Source organism: Psittacula echo, assembly GCF_963264785.1.
Source record: "Psittacula echo genome assembly, chromosome: 13".
Taxonomy (NCBI): domain Eukaryota; kingdom Metazoa; phylum Chordata; class Aves; order Psittaciformes; family Psittacidae; genus Psittacula; species Psittacula echo.
In genome coordinates this window covers 1,586,432-1,606,019 of record NC_137749.1, presented here as the reverse complement: position 1 = coordinate 1,606,019, position 19,588 = coordinate 1,586,432, and the positions used below count along the sequence as shown (strand labels likewise).

Here is a 19,588-nt window from a genome sequence, read left to right as displayed (position 1 = left end):
GGGCGGGGCTTGGGCGGGTGGGGCTACTTTAACCGGCGGTGGAGGTGATGGGGGACCCGGCCTGAGGTGAGGCGAGGACTGGGGCCGGAGGATGAGAGGGACCGGCGGGGAACGGGAAGATGGGGGCATGGGGGGAGATCCCAGCACCGGAAGGGGGTTCGGGTCCCCTGGAGGAGGGGGAAAAGGGCAGCTGTGAAGGATAGAGCCCCTTGCTGCTTCAGAGCTCGGTGCCCACACTGCTTGTGGGTGTCAGCATCTCCTCATGCTGCTACGGTAAAGTGTAGATCCCATAAGGATCTGTGTTATGGTGGATACTGCCCTGCCTTGCTTAGAGGTGCAGGGAGAGGGGAATAGCCCCAATCGCTGTGATACAGCCCCAGGGGATAGATGGTCAGGTCCACATCTCCTGCCCCATGATACAGAGCCCAGGCTAAAGCTGTTTCTGTCCCCAGGTGGGAGCGGAGGGGAAGGAGATGCTCCTCAGGTCTGTGCTGGAAGCAGGATGAACCTGGTGTCTATGGCAACGGATCCCAAGCTGCAATGGGTAGCGCTGTGGGCCCGCATCAGGTGGGCAGCAGTGCTCGGGCTGCTCCTGGGCTTGCTCGTGGTGCTGCTGCTGCCGGCTGTGGAGGACCAGTGCCACACAGTGCTCCAGGGGCTCTCCTTCCTGAAGAGTAAACTGGGTGCTGGCTCCTCGGGGCTCACCAGGTACACGGGGCAGACCACAGAGCTCAGCGTGGCCTCCAATGGGCTGGAGCTGCTGGTGCTGAAAGGCAAAGCCTCCCCAGGTAAGAGCATCCCAGGGGGACAGAGCTGCTGTATAGTAACAACCCACACCTGGAGATCCACCCCCCCACCCCATGATGGTAATGAATGCTCAGTGCCCAACTGCGAATTAACATTGGCTGTGAACAGCCCAGAGGCCAGCACCAGCCTTCTCTTGGTGCTGCTTTGCCTCTTAGAAGGTTTTCCTCATGCTTTTAGTACTATTAAGTTCTATGAAGGTAATTGGAAAACCTGGTTACTGGTTTAATACACAGTTACCTGGGATATACAGCCTTAATCCTGACATCCTGGTAGTCATAGAACAGCCTTTCTAGCAATGACAGGCTGCGGTCATTGCCTTTATTGCCTGGGATATTAATTTGGGAAACATTCAGAGGAATGATAACGATTCCAGCACTGTGTCTCTGTTCACATTAAAGCTGGGAAGATGTTTGGTAGTGAAGAAGCAGAAGGGCTGTCAGCAGCTGTGGGCTGTGCTTCTAGCAGGAGAACAGGCATTAATTATCACCAGGAGTGTATTTGAGGCTCTGTGTTCTCCCACACACAGCAGCCTGGTGGCCAAAGCGAGTTTTGCTGGGATGCAACAGGCCTGTGGCCAGCTTGGGCCTCGGTGCTGACAGATCCTGCCACGCTTCCTGCTGGGAACAGCTCGGCTGCCACGCTGTGGCATAAATAAGCTTCTGTGCTTGTAACCTAGTAAAGGCTGCAATGCAAGTTCTCCTTTAGACTGGTTATTTAGCAGTGATGGTCCTGAAGCTTCCAGTAAACTCACTACCCTGTTATCTGACTGCTCTTGTTGCATTGCAGAAGTGAAGTTAGAAGCTAGAGCAGCTCTGAACCAAGCCCTTGAAATGAAGCGCCAAGGCAAGCGGGAGAAAGCCCACAAACTCTTTGTGTATGCCCTCAAAATGGACCCTGATTATGTGGATGCCCTGACTGAGTTTGGGATCTTTTCTGAAGAGGAAAAAGACATTCTTCAAGCCGATTACTTGTACTCCAAAGCACTCACCATTTCCCCCTTCAATGAGAAGGCTTTGATCAATCGGGATCGGACGCTTCCTTTGGTGGAAGAGATTGACCAGAGGTATTTCAGCATTATTGACAGCAAGGTGAAGAAGGTGATGGCAATTCCCAAAGGCAATTCCGCCCTGCGCAGGGTGATGGAGGAGTCCTACTACCACCACATCTACCACACGGTTGCTATTGAAGGCAACACCCTGACGCTGTCCGAAATACGGCACATCATTGAGACCAGATACGCTGTTCCTGGGAAGAGCTTAGTGGAGCAGAATGAGGTGATCGGGATGCACGCAGCTCTCAAGTATGTTAACACCACCCTGGTATCCCGGATCGGCTCAGTCACCACCAATGACATCCTGGAGATCCACCGGAGGGTGCTGGGCTATGCTGACCCGCTGGAAGCAGGGCGCTTCAGGACTACTCATGTGTTTGTAGGGCATCACATCCCACCCCATCCCCGGGATGTTGAGAAGCAGATGGAGGAGTTCGTGCAGTGGCTGAACTCAGAAGATGCCATGAGCTTGCACCCTGTGGAATTCGCTGCATTAGCCCACTACAAGCTGGTTTATATCCATCCATTTACAGATGGCAATGGGAGGACCTCACGCCTGCTGATGAACCTCATCCTAATGCAGGCAGGTTACCCCCCCATCACCATCCGCAAGGAGCAACGGGCTGAGTATTATCACGTCCTGGAAGTGGCCAACGAGGGCGATGTGAGGCCTTTCATACGCTTCATTGCAAAGTGTACCGAGACAACCCTGGACATGCTGCTCATTGCCACCACGGAGTACTCCGTGGGCTTACCTGAGGCAGATGGCAGCACTGCTGGATGCAAACAAACCATCCCCGTCAAGACTTGAGGGTTGTGGACATTGCAGAGCCACTGAACACCAAGGCACTCGGTATTCCTGCTGGGAAATAACTGGACAGGAGGTGCCACTCTTTAGCATTTTGTTTATTTAAAGTGTCTTACATTGGGTTAAATTAATATAATTTATTTATATACATTATGCCAAGCTGAAATATGAACTGTTGATGGTGACTGTGTACTAGAACTTGCTTGCGCTACTGGAAGGAGGTGGGGAGAGGGATTTGAGGGGCTCCACAGGCTGAAGTGGAATTTAATTGCTCCTTAAGTTTAAGCTTTGAGCAGCTGCTCCAATCACAGCCCTTCACCTGGGTTACTTGCAGTTGCCTTTGTACAAGTGGGAAGTATTTGGTTTAGGATTACAGATGACGTGGCTGGAACAAGAGGGGAAATGCTGACTTACATCACTGAGCTGCGAGGTGCTCCAAGGCCTTGCCTCAGCCCCAGGATCCCTGGGGACTGCAGGGATCTGTATCCTTACATGTTTCAGTTCAGGACTTGGAAAGAGCTTCTGCAAAGCTGCGAGCAGAAGAGGTTGTTCTACACAGCCTCTATCAGTGGTCCTGATCTGGTGAGAATGGGCATAGAAAAGCTGCCAAAAACCTGACATTCCTTTAATCTGCACAATTAGTTACTAGTAATAACATGACCCATGACAAATGCGTCAGGAACACACGAGGCCTCCCTGTGCTGCAGTGGCAGTTCATGCAGTTCCTAGAAGCTGCTGTGCAGTACCAAGAAGTGCACTTTATCTTTGTTTTTAAGGTAAAAGCACCTGGAGCCTGACCCAGAACAGCTCCCTCCACCCCTGCCTGCCAGCTCTGCAGCAGCACAACTGATCCCAACACCCTTAAGTTCAGAAACCTTGGGATTCAATCCAGTTTAGAGAGCCACTAAGCTCAACCCCTTTGCCAAATAGCATGAGACTGTCCCTGGCCAGGGTTAGGCTTCGTCCCTTCCCACTTCCGTCCCTGCAAGGATGCATCTTTTACAAGCAGACAATAGACTGGGAGTTACCTGTCTACTACAGCACCACTCCATGGTTATGTACCAGCTACTGCTGCCAGGGAAAGCAAACAATAAATGAATGAGGAAGGTTGCTCTGTCCTTACAAAGTATGCTTATTTTTGTAGTGTAAGTATGCTTATTTTTGAGTACAAATAGAATCTGCACTTTATTGCTTGGGGGGTGTTGGGGGGGAGGAAATGCAATGTTATTTTAGTAACAGATTATTAAACTATTTTAATATTAAAGTCTTTTGTTTGGAACAGGCTCAAGGTGCTTTTCTGCTGCACTGAACTAAGAAGAGGGCACAGCTCAGTTTGTGGAGTAGCAAGTAACAGGGTGCATGCATCCTGGCTCCACAGCCATATACAGCTGTGGCCTGGGGTGTAACAGAAGGCTCTGAAGCAGCAAGTCCTGCAGCAGCTAAAGGAAGCCGAATTCCTCACTCAGGTTGTGTACATACCTGCCCTGAGGGCAAGGCCAGCCTTAGCATCCCCACCCAGAGCTTCATGCCAAAGTGTTATTAGACCTTTCTAAGCTGTATCAGCAGCCCAGAGCTGGCTGGCAGGCCCAAGCTTTTCTATCACCACCACTGCCACCCTTCTGTGGCTCAAAGCTACAAAGCAGACTCATCGATCCAAAGTAAAGCCAAGTTAAAGCATCACAGAATGTAAGCACTGAAAATAAGTGTTTATTTGCAGCAGTGCTTATGTTGTACAAGTGAACTTGGCACCGAGGCCCCCCTTGCATTCAACCCCTGCCTGTGCTGACTTCCAGAGCCAGCAGCAGGTTCAGTTGACAAGCAGCAATATTCTACCCAAGCTCATGTACCAGACTAAAGTGGTTTCAGGATACTCATATGAGATGGAGCGAGCTATTTAGGGTAAAGTAAGTAACACTGTGTCTCTCAGTGCACCTGAGGCGAGGTACATCAGCATTACCCGGCTGCCAGAGGATAAGTGCAATTCCAACACCCACATTTAAACAAAAGCAACAGTATTTATAGAAAACCTTTGAGAACTTGAGTTTAATAAACCAGGAAAGGTCAGCTTGCACTTCACATTTGTACAAAACCATACAGAAACCACCTGCAAAAGACTTTATGAACTAGCTAGCAAAAACAACCCCAAGAAAAAGAAAATGGTCCTCAGCAACAGCACGTACAGCTTATGGGAAACAAAAGTTACCAGCTCTAAGGATCATCTCATGACACTTCAAATCATGAGTCTGAATGTCTTTTACAAATACACAATATAAAAAACAGGGCAACTGGAACAGAACATTAACTGAAGACAGAGAGATGTATATTGGTGTATATACATATACACACATGTATAGAAACTCTCCCAATACTAAAATAGGCCATTGTGGTGAAGTTACGAGCGTCTGCATCTCACGCTTAATGGAAGGAGATGAATGTCCCTGCGAGTGTGTGTTTGGGTGGCAAATGGGTTTGTTGGCAGAGAGAATGACTGCAATCACAATCGGAGCTGACCAGTGGAGCCTGACAAGGTTAGCACTAAGCTTTCCCGTTGCATCTCGTTCCTTAACGAAAGAGACATCTGTAAAGCATTCCTGAAACTCGACGTGGCATCCGACCTGTACAGGAAACACTTCCCCCCTCGTTACCCTCAATATGAGGAATCATATAATGCCATTTTACCAGAACATAGCATAAACTCTTTGCTCTTACAAACAGAGGAAAAAAACCTGGATTTGTACCATCCTACACTGGTCTCAATGAATGCAGGAGTCCAGAACAGTATTTACAAGTGATTGTGACTGGCGTTCTCTCCTCGCTAGCGTAAGGACACAACATGGCTTCCATAAAGGCATTTCACATTTTACCAGACCCGCTGATTGCAGACTTTTTGCTCACTTTTTCAGTAGCATCTTGGCAAAGTCAGCATTGGACATCTTCTTCGGCTCCTCGGGGGGGGCGGAGGAAGCTGCTGGTGAGTTCTGGACCATCCCATTCTCAGCCTTAGGCACAGGATTACCCTGGCGCTGCAACGCACGAGGCACCATGGAAAGCTGTGTCCTTCCCTTCCCTCGCCTGGAGAGCAAAAAGGGACATTTAAAAGAATCCCAGTGCCCTTTGAAGGTACTGGTTTAACTTGGGGAAACAAAAAAGACTTTGTTCACTATGAGGAACACTCTTAAATACTACTCCTGTCTATGGTTTCAGTAATAAGTAGTGCAGAGCTTTCAATGGGTGCACTTTGAAACAGGATATCCAAGTTCTGGCATGAAACAACAGCCCAGCAGTCCTCAGAAACTGAATCCAAAGCAACACTAAGCATATGAAAGATGGAAGAGCAACCGGAGTGCTCACTGTGAGCAATGGCTGGGTCTCCAGAACAAGAGGACATGGAAGTTGTTAGTACTAAGGCACAAACATGTCCAATGCCTGATACTCTCAGTCACTACAGACCTGTTTCTATGGATAAGGAAGAAAAATCCACTTTCCCCCATCAATGCAGCAACCCAGTTTTTGATGGTTCAGCACCTTTTAAATGTTCTTCCCTATTCCAGATTAAATGCCTATATTTTAGCATGTAAAGACACCCAGTGTTCCCTTTCCCAGCATTGCCAAGCAGTCTTCCCAGTACTTACGCTCCATAGACCTGGCGCGGCACCGCGAACTGGGAGGCTCTGCCTGCCTCAGCCTTGTCCGGCAGCTTTCGGAGGGGGGGGTTACTGATCATCACCTTGATGACGTGCTCCTTGACTGTCAGGCCATCCATTTTCAGCACAGCCTGCGAGGCCTGAGCTTCGTTTTCATATTCCACATAGGCCAGGCCCTAAATAAAAGAGGTGACCTACATTAGGTTTAGTGCTGCTTTCTCTGCACTTGGTCAAGCAGACCTAAACATGGCTGAAAGCCCAGTGTTCTTTGGCTAAAAGAATTCTTACCTACAACCTACACTTACTGACTCTCATTCATGAGTTCCACAGGAAATGAATCAAATTATAACATCCAAAGCACATTTATTTGTGGTTTAGACAGAATCCCACCTCAAACTAAGCTCAGAATGTGGCCTGCAAGGCTCAGGGTACCCACAGGAGCACTTGTGACAAGGTGTGCACGCAACAGGAACTGCACTTGAGGTATTGCCAGGAGCTAGAAAATACATGAAAGAACACACACACACCATCACAGCACAGCACCCACTAGAAGTGCCCAACACAGACATAGCTGAGGTGGAGTGTTGGCAGAGCAGCCACTGGTTTAGAGTCTCTTATTTCACAAGGACTCATTTATCCCTGTCAGAGGGAGGTGGCTCATTTCTCACTGGCAAACCTATTGTTGCAGCAGACGGTATGAACAATAGCCTCAGGACACTGAAGGAGGAAGGAGGGGAATCAGTTACACCAGGTGAATTTAACCAGTTACTTAAAAACAAGTTATCTGCAGACTTACTAATAACTTACTAATGACTAAAGACTTCATGACAAGATTCTTTCTGAAGGATTTCTTACATTAGGAGAGCATTAAGGAAGCCTACCTTGGGTTTGCCTGCTCGGTTGGTGACCAGCCGAATGTCTTTGACATTCCCATGGGCTTTACACACATCTTCCAGCTCTTCCTTAGTGCAGGAAAAAGGCAAACCAGATATAAACAGTTTGTGTTTCTCCAGTGTAGTGCTGTACCTGAACACCTGAAGAAAGGAGGAGGCTCTTAGTTGCAGACCAAAGACTCCAATGATTTCAATCACACCCCCAAAAAGTAATGCCAATCCTGATTTATGGCAAAGTAACACAGACCCAAGTATTCCCAGAAAACAGTTTTACTGCCAAATTACCACATCACCATTCCAAACTAGCACAATGTAAGTTCATTACACGCAACGGTCCCACTGTTTAACCTACTACTTGAAGGAATAAAAGTCTACCTTGAAGTCTGGATGCTTGTTCTTGTCAACACATGGAGAAACAAACATGGGTCTCCCCTCCACAGCTTGACGATCCAAGCCAAGGGCCTGGAGAGCAGATTTCTCCTCCTTGAATTCCACGTAGCAATAGCCTCGGAACGTCCCCTTGTTGCTGAACACCGGACGGATTTCTGCCACCTCCCCACAGCTCTCAAAGAGCTCTTTCAGTTTCACCTCTGGCTCTGCCATGTTGTAGGAGAGGTTGCTGACAAAGACGGTTACATTATCCTTACTGCTGTCATGGAAGACCTTGGGGATGTCCTTTCGACTGGTGGTTGCCTTTTCCTTCTGGTTTGCTGGGCGATCTGGCTTTTCAGGTCCACTTCTCCCAAACAGTCCCATTTCTACCTCCATGTCTTCTTCAAGTAAACCATCACCCTTGTGTCTCTTGCTGGGCTGCTCTGCTGATGAATGACATTGAAAGCCTTACTAATAAGAAATACACCATTTCATTCACCATTGCAATTAAGCTGTCCTCTATTACCACTGTGCAGTTTGGAAATGGCACAAAATAAAGTCACAGGTCTCACAGACACAAACAGAAACCTCCCTCGGGTTTTCAGTAATGAGTAACAAGAGGTTGTTTGACCAACACAGCAAGGATTTAGATGAAAGCAAAAAAGAATACTTTCCTTTTCTCTGTCAGTTGCAACTACTGATTCATATCAGTCCATTTCATCTAATGGGGTTACTGTTATTTAAGTAAGAAGAAAACCTAAAATCAAGAACTCCCAGGGGCAGTAACCTCTTAAAATCTTCTGCTACCACCTCCCAAGAGGCTGCTCCAATACTGAATAATCCAATTTAGACACACGCCTCAGCAGCGTATGAGTCAGGAAAATGACTTTAAGGTACAGTATTTCTGAAATAATAAACCCCTAAACCCGCTACAAGTCCTTATAAACAGGTACTTCAGTTGCTCAAAAACCATTTAGCCTTGCTGTCACTTCATTCCCACAACAAAGACTTCCCAGGGGAAAGAGACCCTGAACAGACACAGCAGCTCTGTGAAGATACCAGCAGGGCCACTTCCTCACCTGCCTCTAACAGAAGAGAGACAACCAATAACCCTGCTGCAAAAGGTCTGAAGTTTGAATTTATCTTTGTTACCTTCTTCCTCTTGTCCCCATTCACCCTCGTCATCATCATCTGCTTTGCGTTTGTCCCCAGTCCTGGCTTTTTTAGCCTTTTTGGAAGCTTTCTTTTCCGCCCGAGCCTGCTTTCGCTGTTCAGCTTTCTCCTCCTCCAGCTTTGCCAGAGCAGCTTCTTTCTCAGCAGCCTACAAACACGCAAGACATTGCTTTTCCAGTGACTGCAAAGCATTTTGCAAAGTACTCAACCTGGAGGGTTTTCTCCTCAGCTCCATTAAACACAGCACTAACAGGATCAACATTTAAAGCACATGAACTGTTTGCTCTTAGAGCTTCCCTGGAGCGCACATTCCTCTTGTATCTATCCAAGGGTCAAAAGGTGAAAGATAAAAAGCATCAGAAGAGGTGAACCATAGTTTTTAAAGTAAAATCAATAGCTCTGAGGCTTTAAGACAGTTCAGGTCTATCCATGGGAAGCAGCATTAGAGATCTGACATTCAGACAAGCATGATCTTAATACAGGTATAAATTGCTCAGGTAGCTCAGAAAGTTCTGACCTTTGCTCTTTGTTCATTGACTCGAGCTAGTCTGTTCTCTGTTTTCTGAACAGCTGCATCCCAGTCTTCCAGAGTTCCTAACGGATAGAAAAAAAAGGCCTTGTATTTAGCTTTCCCTTAATTTGAAAATACAGTTCTGGAAAAATAAGAGTCAATGAGTTCATGGAATTTGTTCTTAATATTAACCACGACACATGAAAATTCTAACTATAATGAGGAGCCTTCAAAGAAAAGAAAACCCAAGCAGAGCAGAAATCTCTCATGTATAATACGACACTCCAAAAAGGCATGGAAAAACCCAGCAGGCTGCAAGTTAGGCAAGAAAAGAAGAAAAAGAAAGAGGAGAGCTGCTTGTGTATATTACAATGGTGAAAAGAAAGGAAGCCTTCACCAGAACACAAAGCACTGGATCAAAATTCACTCTCTCTCATTGTACATGAACCAGATGACGTACAGTTACATTTACCTTCTATTCTCTCCAGCGTGAGCAGCACCTCACAGACATGCTCTGGATAGTCACTGGTGCATTGCACAGCTCGATGCAAGGCCTTCCTGCAGTGCTGAGTATCACCATGAGCTCTGCAGGAGGAAAACTACAGCAATAAGGAGCCAATCCTCCACATGCAGATCACAAGACAGGACAGTTAACTACTCTACTCAAGTGTCTTCCCTCCTTCTATGCGTTATTGCTGTAATAGGCATAAAATATACTGCAGAGCTGCTACAAGAACCTCAAAAGCATACATACACCCATGGGAAGTATCCAAGTATATGAGTATCTTGTCTTACACAGATGAGGAAACTAAAAAGTTAATCAACTCCCCCGGCCAGCCAAGCTCTTACCTTTCTAGGTTATAATACTCCAGCCACATGTTAGCATATTTGGCATTTCCTCTAGTCATAATGTTGTCCCAAAGTTCTCTGGCTTTCTGCATGTTGTTACACAAGCGAGCCTGAAACACAACATCCAAAGCACTCAGTATGATTGCAGATTATTCATTCAGCACCATTTCCCTTCTGCCTTCCCTCCACCCCCAGAACAAGAAACCACCACAGATAATGCACACAGAAGATACAACTGCTCTGTAGAGTAATGGGAGTGAACACCTAACCCTACTATTGAATAACCCTTCCCTGCCCACCCGATACATCAACCTTGGGTTCTGGCTCCTTTTAGGTCATTCTAAAATAAATTACGTAGTTGCTTCTGATTTTTTCCTTTTGTCATTATTCATGAACATCCCTAATAGAGCACTTAAACACTTCCCTTGGACTGAGAACTGAGGGGAGAAGAGAAGAGGGGAAATGGATTACGACACCCAAGTGGGATCCATCTGATCTAACTGCAGAGGTACATGAGTGCACTACACAGCTGATTTACTAGAGCTGGTTTAGCATACGCTGAATCACACCTGGATGAACCTGCTTTCTCCCTGCACTAAGTGGATAGAAAGGGAAAGTCATTCATTCAGATCCAGATATACATTGTCCAGGAGGATTGCAATACCTGAGACTTTGCAATCCACCCCATGCATTACGTCCCAAGAAGTTACAGCACAAAGGTAACAGGACTTATCCTGATTTGTATGGGCCTGTGGCAAAGGAAGGAAATAAAACATCCACTCACAGGCAGTGACTGCAACAGCACATTGATATCTGTACTAGTTTGAATCTAGTTGGTGTAGACAGCAGTAAATTAGGCAGGATTCCAGGCAGCTTACAGCCTCAGTGCTCAGTTCCAAGCCAGTGTGGCCAGGCCGCTAACCAAGGTACTCACACACTTCTGTACCACACTGCAGTCACAGCAGCATCAACACACTAACAGTCCTGACAACCTTCTCAAAGAGAATGCTGTTTTCTTCCTGGGATGTTGCTCTTCAAGCATGAAGCTACACTATGTGCTTGATCAGTCCAGACACAGGAGTGGAAGAAGAGAGATTTACTCACTGAAGTCACCCAGACAAAATGCCAAAGTACAAGAGGATAGCATTCTGCGGTTGGAACCTTAAAAGGACCCATTTCCTCTAGCCTAGCAATTTAAATACAGCAGATGGAAATCTCACCTCAATTCTTGCCCAGTTCTGCATGATGGTGCAGGATGGATCACCACTTTCACTGAATCCTGGGAATAATACCAAGAACAGTTTGTGAAGGGCTCTTGGAAATAAAGTGTTTATTAAATAACTTCTACATAGTACATGAGATGTGTATCTGTAGCCTTCTTAAAGTGTTTGAGACACTTGAGGACAAGTTAAACATCATGGGAAGAACTGGTCTTATTAAAATTATTCTTGAACAAGAGAAAAGAATGGATTGGACGATTTTACTTACTCTCTTCTACTTCTTGTTTCAAATACTCCACAGCACGAGCAAATGCAGACCGCAGCTCTTCCAGTTCCTTACTCGAGTCTTTAGAAAGAAAGACAATCCAATTATTTCAAGGCAATTCTTTCATCTCCCATCACTAAAATCTCTTCCTTATCACCCACAATGATTTTAAAGGGGAATCTATATGTTATTACTTCAGTAAAACTCACTACATGCATAATAAAAATACATCAAGCACCTAAAACATAAGGGAGGGCATTTTTGCAGCAGCGCAATCTATTCTGTCAGCAAGAGCTGCTTTAAACCCACTGAGTTTGTGTATTTCAGAGACACTAACTGACCAGAAGATGGGTTTTGTGAAAGGTATGAAATTACCAAAATGCTGTTACATTTTTTAACAATACCAGAGAAATACATAGCAAACAGATTAAACATTTATTCACACATGTATCATAGGTACCTTGTGTAAAATCCACCCTTCTTCTCAGGTAATCAAGATACGCCTGCCAGATTTCTACATAGTCTGTTGCCTGAATAAAACCTGCATTCAGAGCTTTTTCAAACATTTCTGAAAGAAAATGGGGAAAAAAACCATACAAACATATTTATTTTCCAGATATTGACAAAATTAGCAAGCTACAACGTATAGCAAAGAAGTCCATACAGCTTGTATATCTGGAGACAGGAAAATACAGTAACTCCTGCATATGGTAAATGGGTTTAGGAAGGGGATTTACAAGCCAGTTTGCATGAACATTACTGAACTGAAGTTGTTCACTGCTTGCTCAGAAGTGAAGCTGCTCAACAGCAGCAGCTCTGCCCTAGGAACACGATGCTGCGCACTTCATCAGCTTTAAGATTGCTGCAGCAGGATGAAAACAAATCCTACAGTGTTCTGCAAGCCACCATCTGTCAGACGTTATTCAGGGTGCAGAAAGCAGCTCTGTACAGGAGAAAAGGTTCGTGGAGATGGCCTTTCTTTACCAGAAATAATGCTGTGATCAACTCTGTGCCTCTCCATCGCCAGAAGATACCTAATCCACAGCCCCACCGTCCAGGGACAGTTCCTAACAGCGCGGTCATGAGCAGACAAGACCAATTCCTTCACCTTCAGCTGCCGGTCCTGGAATAACCATACAACAAAGTTTTATGTTCCTGTTAGCCAGAGAGACCATCCAAGACAAAATATCAGCTTATGAAGAGCAACACCTTAAAAAAGTACTTTTACATTTGAAAAGCTAAGACAGGATGGGTATTTTAAAGTCTATACCCCTACAGTCTCAGTGAACACCTTCAAATCAGAAAGGATATGGTCAGGAGCAACACAACCAACAACTCTATGCCATGTCAGTCTGCAGTACCTAACCATCTGCTATAACCAAGCCAGTTAGGTATTTTCTGCCAATGAGATAAATATAACAAAGGCACCGAGTAAATTTCCAACTGCTCTTCATACATTAAGAGGAGAGGAAAGGATACAAAACAAGGAGGGTGTACACATAGCCTACTTCAGCCACCCACAACCTGCTGTCTCAAGCTGGTAAGACAGAGACAACAGAGCAACTCAGCCTAGATAAGCTTCCTGTAGCAAGTTACACTGATCTCCTAACAGCTCAACCTTCTGTCCATATGTAAACCCTGCCTCTTAAGTTCAGCATGATTCTCAAACTGCATTAGCCAGCCCACATGTAAATAGACCGAACATCTGGGTTTGCTTCAGCTTCTAGGTAAATTAGGTTTTGTTCTACACCATAAACCATTCATGAGCACTGGCATCCCTCAAACAAGCACTGTCATTAATTTAACTGTGCCTCCCCAGTGATCCAGACAGCACTGAACTGCTTTGCGTACACAAGCTAGAAGAAAAGGAGGGACATCCTCAGAAGCAATGCCTCTGGATGAGGAGCTACCAAAGACAATGCCAGGGCTCACAGTAAAGCCGGCTGCACTCAGTCAACTCTTTGCCAGATAGCACAAACCTCGATGCAAACAACCAGTTTAATTCTGCACAGCTAAAGGAGAAAGAGCAAATGCTCATTCAATCAATAAACACACCACTGGAAACAGGAAGAAACCAAAGGCAAGGTGAAAATCAGTCTTTAAATTCTTCAGGAACTAAGGGACAGGATTGAGGTGAAACTTGGTCTTTTGTTTATCAGCCACTAAGATTAAAACAAAACCAAACCCCACACACAGGGAAATGAAACTGGAAACATCTGGGGTTTTGTTCCTTACCAAATACTGATTGTAACGTGCCCAGAGATCTGGCACAAGGCAGTTCTCAGCCAAAGCCCTCTCATAGATCAACTGAATGCGAGCTGGATCACCTGCTTTCATTTCAAAATCAATGTAAGCTTGATATTCCGCCAGCTTTGGTGTTTCAGCACCCAGCTGGAAAACAAAGAGGGATACAAAAAATTAAACTCTAAACCAAAGCACAATTCAACCAACTCAGTCGTTACTCAGAGTAGGGTGCTCCTGGGCATCTCAGGGTGGCCTGATACAAGCAACAGATTCAACAGTTTCCAGTCTACCCAGTTGTGAGGCTTCTTGTCTCACACTGCTCACAGCTGAAAGCCCCCTGGCAATATTCAGGTGCTCTGTGGCTAGAACAATACAATTTAAGGAATAAAGTGAACCATCCCCATGCAATTAAGTCTCTGCTTTTAAAGGTAAGTGCAAGTAAAGCATTACCAGTGCCTCTTCATAGGGTTTGCACTTCTCCAACTGCTGTAGAGCTTTCTTGTAATTCTTTATTGTTGTTTCTGGGATTGGATCTTCTGACCACTCCTCATATTCAGCATAAGAAGTCTCCATATCTATAGAACAGACATGAAAACCCATCAGTAATGCACTTATTAGATCAAATAATCAGATTTCAACCTATGTTTGACACATATTTGTATTTTTATTTATGCTTTCAATCTTGACTGTCACACTACTGAACACTTACAGGGTTCAGGTAGCTCATCTTACACAGTGCACCACAACAGAAACTCAGGGCAAGATACATTAAAGCTACAGATTTGGATTTAGAAAACCAAAGTGGCAAGATTCTCCCAAGGCTGTAAAGAAAGGAACCCAACTTCTTTCAATGTGCAAATGAAGAAATACTTAACTTTCTCCTATGAGCAAATCAGCAAGAGACTTAAGGAGTTTAAAGTATGAATTAGAAAGGGCATGATATCAACAATCGAGCTGTCAGCATGTACTGCTCCCAACTGAGGTTCTTGTGTAGTGATCACCACAGCTGAATTCCTTGTTCCTATGTTTTATACTCCTTGCTCATACTTTAAATAGCCCCAGATTACATACTGAAGAAACAGAGAAGCTGTTTCAATGAGTAAGAATATTTCTGAACAAAAGGGATCCGTGCATCATTCAAGAGGCTCTAAAGACAGGCCAATGCCATTGATTAAAGAATCCACAAGTCCTACAGCTGGAGTTTGCGTGGCTCTACCAACAGAATAACCAGGACTAAAGCCCGGGTGAGTGTAACAGCTTCTCCACCCCACCTCAGCAGCTCTTACCCAACAGTGGGATCCCCAGCTGGCGCCTGAACAGCGTGTGGATCTTCTCAAGCTGGCTGCAGAGCATCTGCTGCTGCTCAGGAGATGGAATACTGCCAGGAGCTGGCTACAAACAAAAGGACTGAAGTTTAATCAGCTCTCTCAAGCTGGAGCTGGTGAATATTATGGGGTATTGGTTATGAGTTAGGGGATCAGGGCTTCAAATGACTACTTGATTCTTGAAGAACATACACACACCCACCCCATAGTGGGCAAGGACATCTTTTAACTTCCCTATCATCTTATATGGTAAAGCACAAACCCATAGATTTCACATTCTGGCCATCTTATAAAGGTATCTTTTGCAGAAATAGCAGAACCAAATGTTCCAGAGATAACACACTATCAGCCGAAAGTCCCCAGAAGTGTGAAATAAGGAATGAGTTAAGAGCTGAAGTAGAAACCAGTCTGGAAGCATAAACATGGCCACGTGCAGAAATACTGACTGGCAGCAACACTGCTTAATAATGAAGCTGCTCAGTTCAGAGCTATTCTTGTCAGTTCAGAGTAGCACTTTGCTTCTGGATATGAGATTTTATGATCCCATTTAAACACAAATCCATTACTCAACCAAACACACGCACCACTTTTCCCAGACCAAAGGGTCAGTTTCTACAGCTGAAGAGAAACCAACTGTGTGACATTACAGCCTCTTTTCTCAGTGGAGACTGATGAGGGGGCTCAAGGTGACTTCAGACAGCACAGCACAGCTTGTTTCTTGCAGGAGCCTGGCCTTACCTGTGCTGTTTCCAGGATGGCATTCTCAAACTCCCGGTATGCTTCCCACAGCGCAGTGCCCTTCGTTACATGCAGCCCCACCGCAGTCAGTGCCCTCTCAAAGATGGAGCGAACTCTCTCGATTCCTCCTTCCTGGCCAATGCCACCAATTGAATACTGGGCATATTCCAACCAAATTTCAGGACCTAAAAACAAAGTTAGGAGAAACAAAATAGAGTTTTCTTCTGAATAAAGTCATTCTTGCAGTTGCTACCAACACCTACTGACTCCCATATGCCATGTCTGGTACACAAGCTGCATCAGAGAGAGATGAACCAAGATCTCCCCTAACAGCAACTTCACTCCTCTTGAGCACGTTGTGCAGAGCTGAGACTAACAATTCCAATTAAAGTAGGCCCTTATTCTCTTTCCAGACTTCAGTACTCACTTGTTCAGCAACTGCTTCAGCAGCATAACCATGAAGGTGAGAGGGAGGTGCTACAACAGCATCAGCTTTCTGGCACCTCTCCTGCCTAGGGCAGTCCTCATGCTCAGGGCCCCGAGTAGAGACCATCCAACCAAGAGACATTAAGGTTGCACATCTCAGGCTCCAGAAGTCCTTCCAACCCCCAAGTACAATCCGTAGAGCAGAGCCAGAGGATATCACCTCTCAGCTCTTCATCCCTTCTCCCTGAAGGATCACCAACACTCTGTGAGGCCAGCTCTGTCAGTGCTCTGATCTGACATTTTGTCTGCAATGGATTTACCTGGATGGTACCAGGCCTTCTCTGTTTCTTCAGGCTTCATGTTTTCACCACAATCCCCAAAGAGCACACAGTTACTCAGTGCTTTAAGGTACAAGTTTTAAGCACCTGACAAAGAGATGAGATACCACGAACTCCCCTGGCTTTTGCCAGGGATGATCAGAGCTGGTCCCACAGCATGGCTTCAAGAATACTGGCTCCCAGACAGTAATTATGAGCTGTTCTGAAAGAGCTGTCACGTAGTGGAAGTGGCAGTAAAGACAGTGCCAACCAACACAAAGACAGGAGTAGAAATGAACCTTTTGAAAGCATTCACTTTCCTCAAAGAAAGAGCTAAAGAATTCCTAATGGGTAGCAGAGAAAGCATTACTTGAGTGAGAGTAACACCCGCAGCTTTGAGAGATGAGAGGAGTGCAAAATACACATTTAAAGCCTTTTACAACAGTGGCTCGGAAGACTTTAAGGACTGCAGTGGCACTTAAAGCATTGCCCTTGACTGGCCTTAATTCCAACGCTTCATAAAAGCTGAGCATCACGTCACGCTGTTTTTGATCCAGTTTCTGCATTATAACACAAGGAAAAAGCTTTCCTAGGAAAAGAAAGCTCTAACCTGAAGGCAACACAATACATTTGATAGCATCTCAACAACTTACAGATGTAGTCTTTCACAGCTCTCTCAAAGAGCTCATAAACCTTCTCTCGCTCCGAGCTTTCAGAAGCCATTTTTATCTCATCCTTCAACCAGTCCAGCCAGATCTCTGCAAGGAAGAAGTTCAGGATCCATCACCAGCAGTCAGAAAGAACAATTTCAATCCATTTGTTGAGGTTTTTCTTATGAGAGTTTTGAGTAACAGAGTTAAAAACGAAGAGACAGCCAAGGCAGAGCACAGCTTTAGCCTTCCCAACTCCTCACAATTAATCTAAAAGAGGAGTCTGGTAGAGACCTTTTCAAATTGGCACTAAACAAGCACACTCCCATTTAAAGAGAGCAGAAGCTGCAGGCAGCAACTTATCAGCATTTTGGGCAGGTCAGTGCACAGCAGCAACCCAAGACGCAGCCAGAGGCACAACTTTGACAAAAAACAATGGCTTCAGAGACTGCAAGTGCCCACCTGCACAGAAGGAAACCTTCCCTTGCCAAGGCTAAAAGCACCAGGGCAGAGCAGCCTCTGCAATATTTACACTGTCTCATACAGGAGTAAAGAAACAGCCGCTTCAAGGCCCACCCACAGCATCAACCACCACTGTGTTTTCTTTGCTGCTTCACTGCAATCTCACTTTTGGCAGGAGCTTGTCTGGGCTCGAGTCACATTCACTGAGTGACGGGAGCTGGTTCAGCGCCACCATCCCACTGGTGTGTTACGCCTTCAGCAGAGGCAGCACAAGCAGACATCTGCCCGTCCCTGGGCTACAGCAGGTCACATCCTGGCAGGACCACCCAGCAAACAGGCAGACCAGAGGCTGGAGTAGATGGGCACAAACACCCTCTCTCCAGTCCCACACCACTGCAGCAGCTTCTGGCATGGAACAGGGCAGTTGAAGGTGGCAAAAGCTCAAATCCCTGCAACAGACCCACCACCCTTCATCTGCTGGGGGCCAAGCTCAATGCTGGCCATTAACGCCACTCAAAGAGTCCTAAATCTGCTCTTTTAGGTTTCTCCGGGCTGGAACAACGTTGTTGAAGCCTGACACAAATATATAGGATCTCACTACTGAAACAGCATTGTACACAGACGATGCTAAAGCTGCATCAGGTGCAACACGAGCAGACAGAGCTCTGTACCTTCAGTAAGTGGGAAGAGTTCACTCATCTTCTGCCGAGCTCTTCTGAGCTTCACCAGCTCTCCCTCCTGGCGGAGCAGCTTTATCAGGTCCAAGTGACAGTTATAGTCAAAAGCATTGATGGAGAGCTTTGGAACAAGAGAAAATACTACATTGAAAGCACTGCTGAGTGATGGCAGCAGCAAATAAACCTGAAAACACTCAGAACAGAACCCCCTCTTTGGGGGAGCACAAATCTCATCATGGCTGTGTAACACCTCCCTACACAGAGTTGCACCAAACTCTGCTGTTGTTTGCAAGAAGCTTTCAGGTCACAAGCAGGCATTTATAACAAACCCTTTCCACTTTAACAGGGCTTTAAAGTTAACTTTGAGCTCAGCTTATGGCTCTAAGCTCTAAAGGTTAGGGCTCAGCAGTGCAAATGCCAGCACCTGGAGCAGCTCCCAGCTGCAGAAACAAACCCCTAAGTGGAAAACTTAAAAAGCATCTTCCAACAGTGCTAAATGTGCGTTAATTTCTTTAAACGCGATATAGCAAACAAAGGGGCAGCTAGCTAAGGGGTTTTCAATGAGCAAACGCTACCCACGCGAGTTCTCCTCTCCGGCTTCCCTCTAAAAACAACCTCAAAGCGCTCAGTTTCCACTTCAAACTCCAAACATTCATTCCTTGCGAATTCCCAGCACCAATCCACAGGAGCAGCCGCGGATTTCCCCCCGTTACGGCCGCACTGCCCCAGCGGGCAGCCACAAAGAAAAGCACCCGCCGGGGCCCCAGGAGGGGAGGCCGAGAACCGAACTCTCCCCATAGCGCCCGGACGGACGCGTCTCTCTTAGCAACGCGGGCGGGTGAGGAGCGCCGGGCCCGGCCCCGCACCTCTTGCCCCCGGGGTGAGGGCTGGGCCCGGAGGGAGGCCGCGCTGCTGCCGCCCCCTCCCCACGCCGCTGCCGGCCCCACCTGCTCCTCCAGCCGCTGGATCTCGGCCTCGTTCTCCTTCTCCTCGTCTTCGCCATCACCGGACGAGTCCGAGTCTCCCTCGTCCTCCGAATCCCCGCCCGACTCAGGGTCACCCTCCGGCAGCCGCTTCTCCTCCTCCTCCTCCGCCACCACCGCTGCCTCAGCTCCCGCCGCCGCCATCTTATGCAGCTCGCTCCACAGCCAGCCGC

The 19,588-nt window shown here is 46.4% G+C and overlaps 2 protein-coding genes across 6 annotated transcripts in view; one reads left to right on the top strand and one right to left on the bottom strand.

Annotated features, from left to right (window-relative positions):
• Positions 1-2,714, top strand: part of FICD (FIC domain protein adenylyltransferase) — a 4,465-nt gene extending 1,751 nt beyond the window's left edge. Inside the window, exons 1-3 of one of the 2 annotated variants that reach the window (XM_080629022.1) lie at positions 40-66; positions 453-788; positions 1,594-2,714. In XM_080629022.1, the coding sequence (XP_080485148.1) occupies positions 503-788; positions 1,594-2,669 (1,362 nt within the window). In that variant the 5' untranslated portion in view covers positions 40-66; positions 453-502 and the 3' untranslated portion in view covers positions 2,670-2,714. Of the gene's footprint in view, positions 1-39; positions 67-452; positions 789-1,593 lie in introns of those variants that run through there. The other variant, XM_080629021.1, reaches the window with a different exon arrangement.
• On the bottom strand, positions 2,202-19,588 carry SART3 (spliceosome associated factor 3, U4/U6 recycling protein). 4 transcript variants are annotated; one of them, XM_080629016.1, is made up of 21 exons: positions 19,380-19,588; positions 18,427-18,553; positions 17,297-17,401; positions 15,901-16,085; positions 15,124-15,229; positions 14,288-14,412; positions 13,829-13,984; positions 12,578-12,716; positions 12,054-12,161; positions 11,597-11,674; positions 11,329-11,387; positions 10,109-10,218; positions 9,732-9,844; positions 9,266-9,342; positions 8,728-8,896; positions 7,579-8,021; positions 7,192-7,344; positions 6,299-6,486; positions 5,562-5,738; positions 2,614-2,731; positions 2,202-2,334 (listed from the first exon to the last, which is right to left on the bottom strand). In XM_080629016.1, the coding sequence occupies exons 1-20, from the start codon at positions 19,557-19,559 to the stop codon at positions 2,659-2,661; spliced, it is 2,871 nt and encodes a 956-aa protein (XP_080485142.1). In that variant the 5' UTR covers positions 19,560-19,588; the 3' UTR covers positions 2,202-2,334; positions 2,614-2,658. The 4 variants fall into 4 exon arrangements, with proteins under 4 accessions (XP_080485142.1, XP_080485143.1, XP_080485144.1 ...); XM_080629017.1 differs by having other exon boundaries at positions 7,579-8,018; XM_080629018.1 differs by lacking the exons at positions 2,202-2,334; positions 2,614-2,731 and having other exon boundaries at positions 4,682-5,738.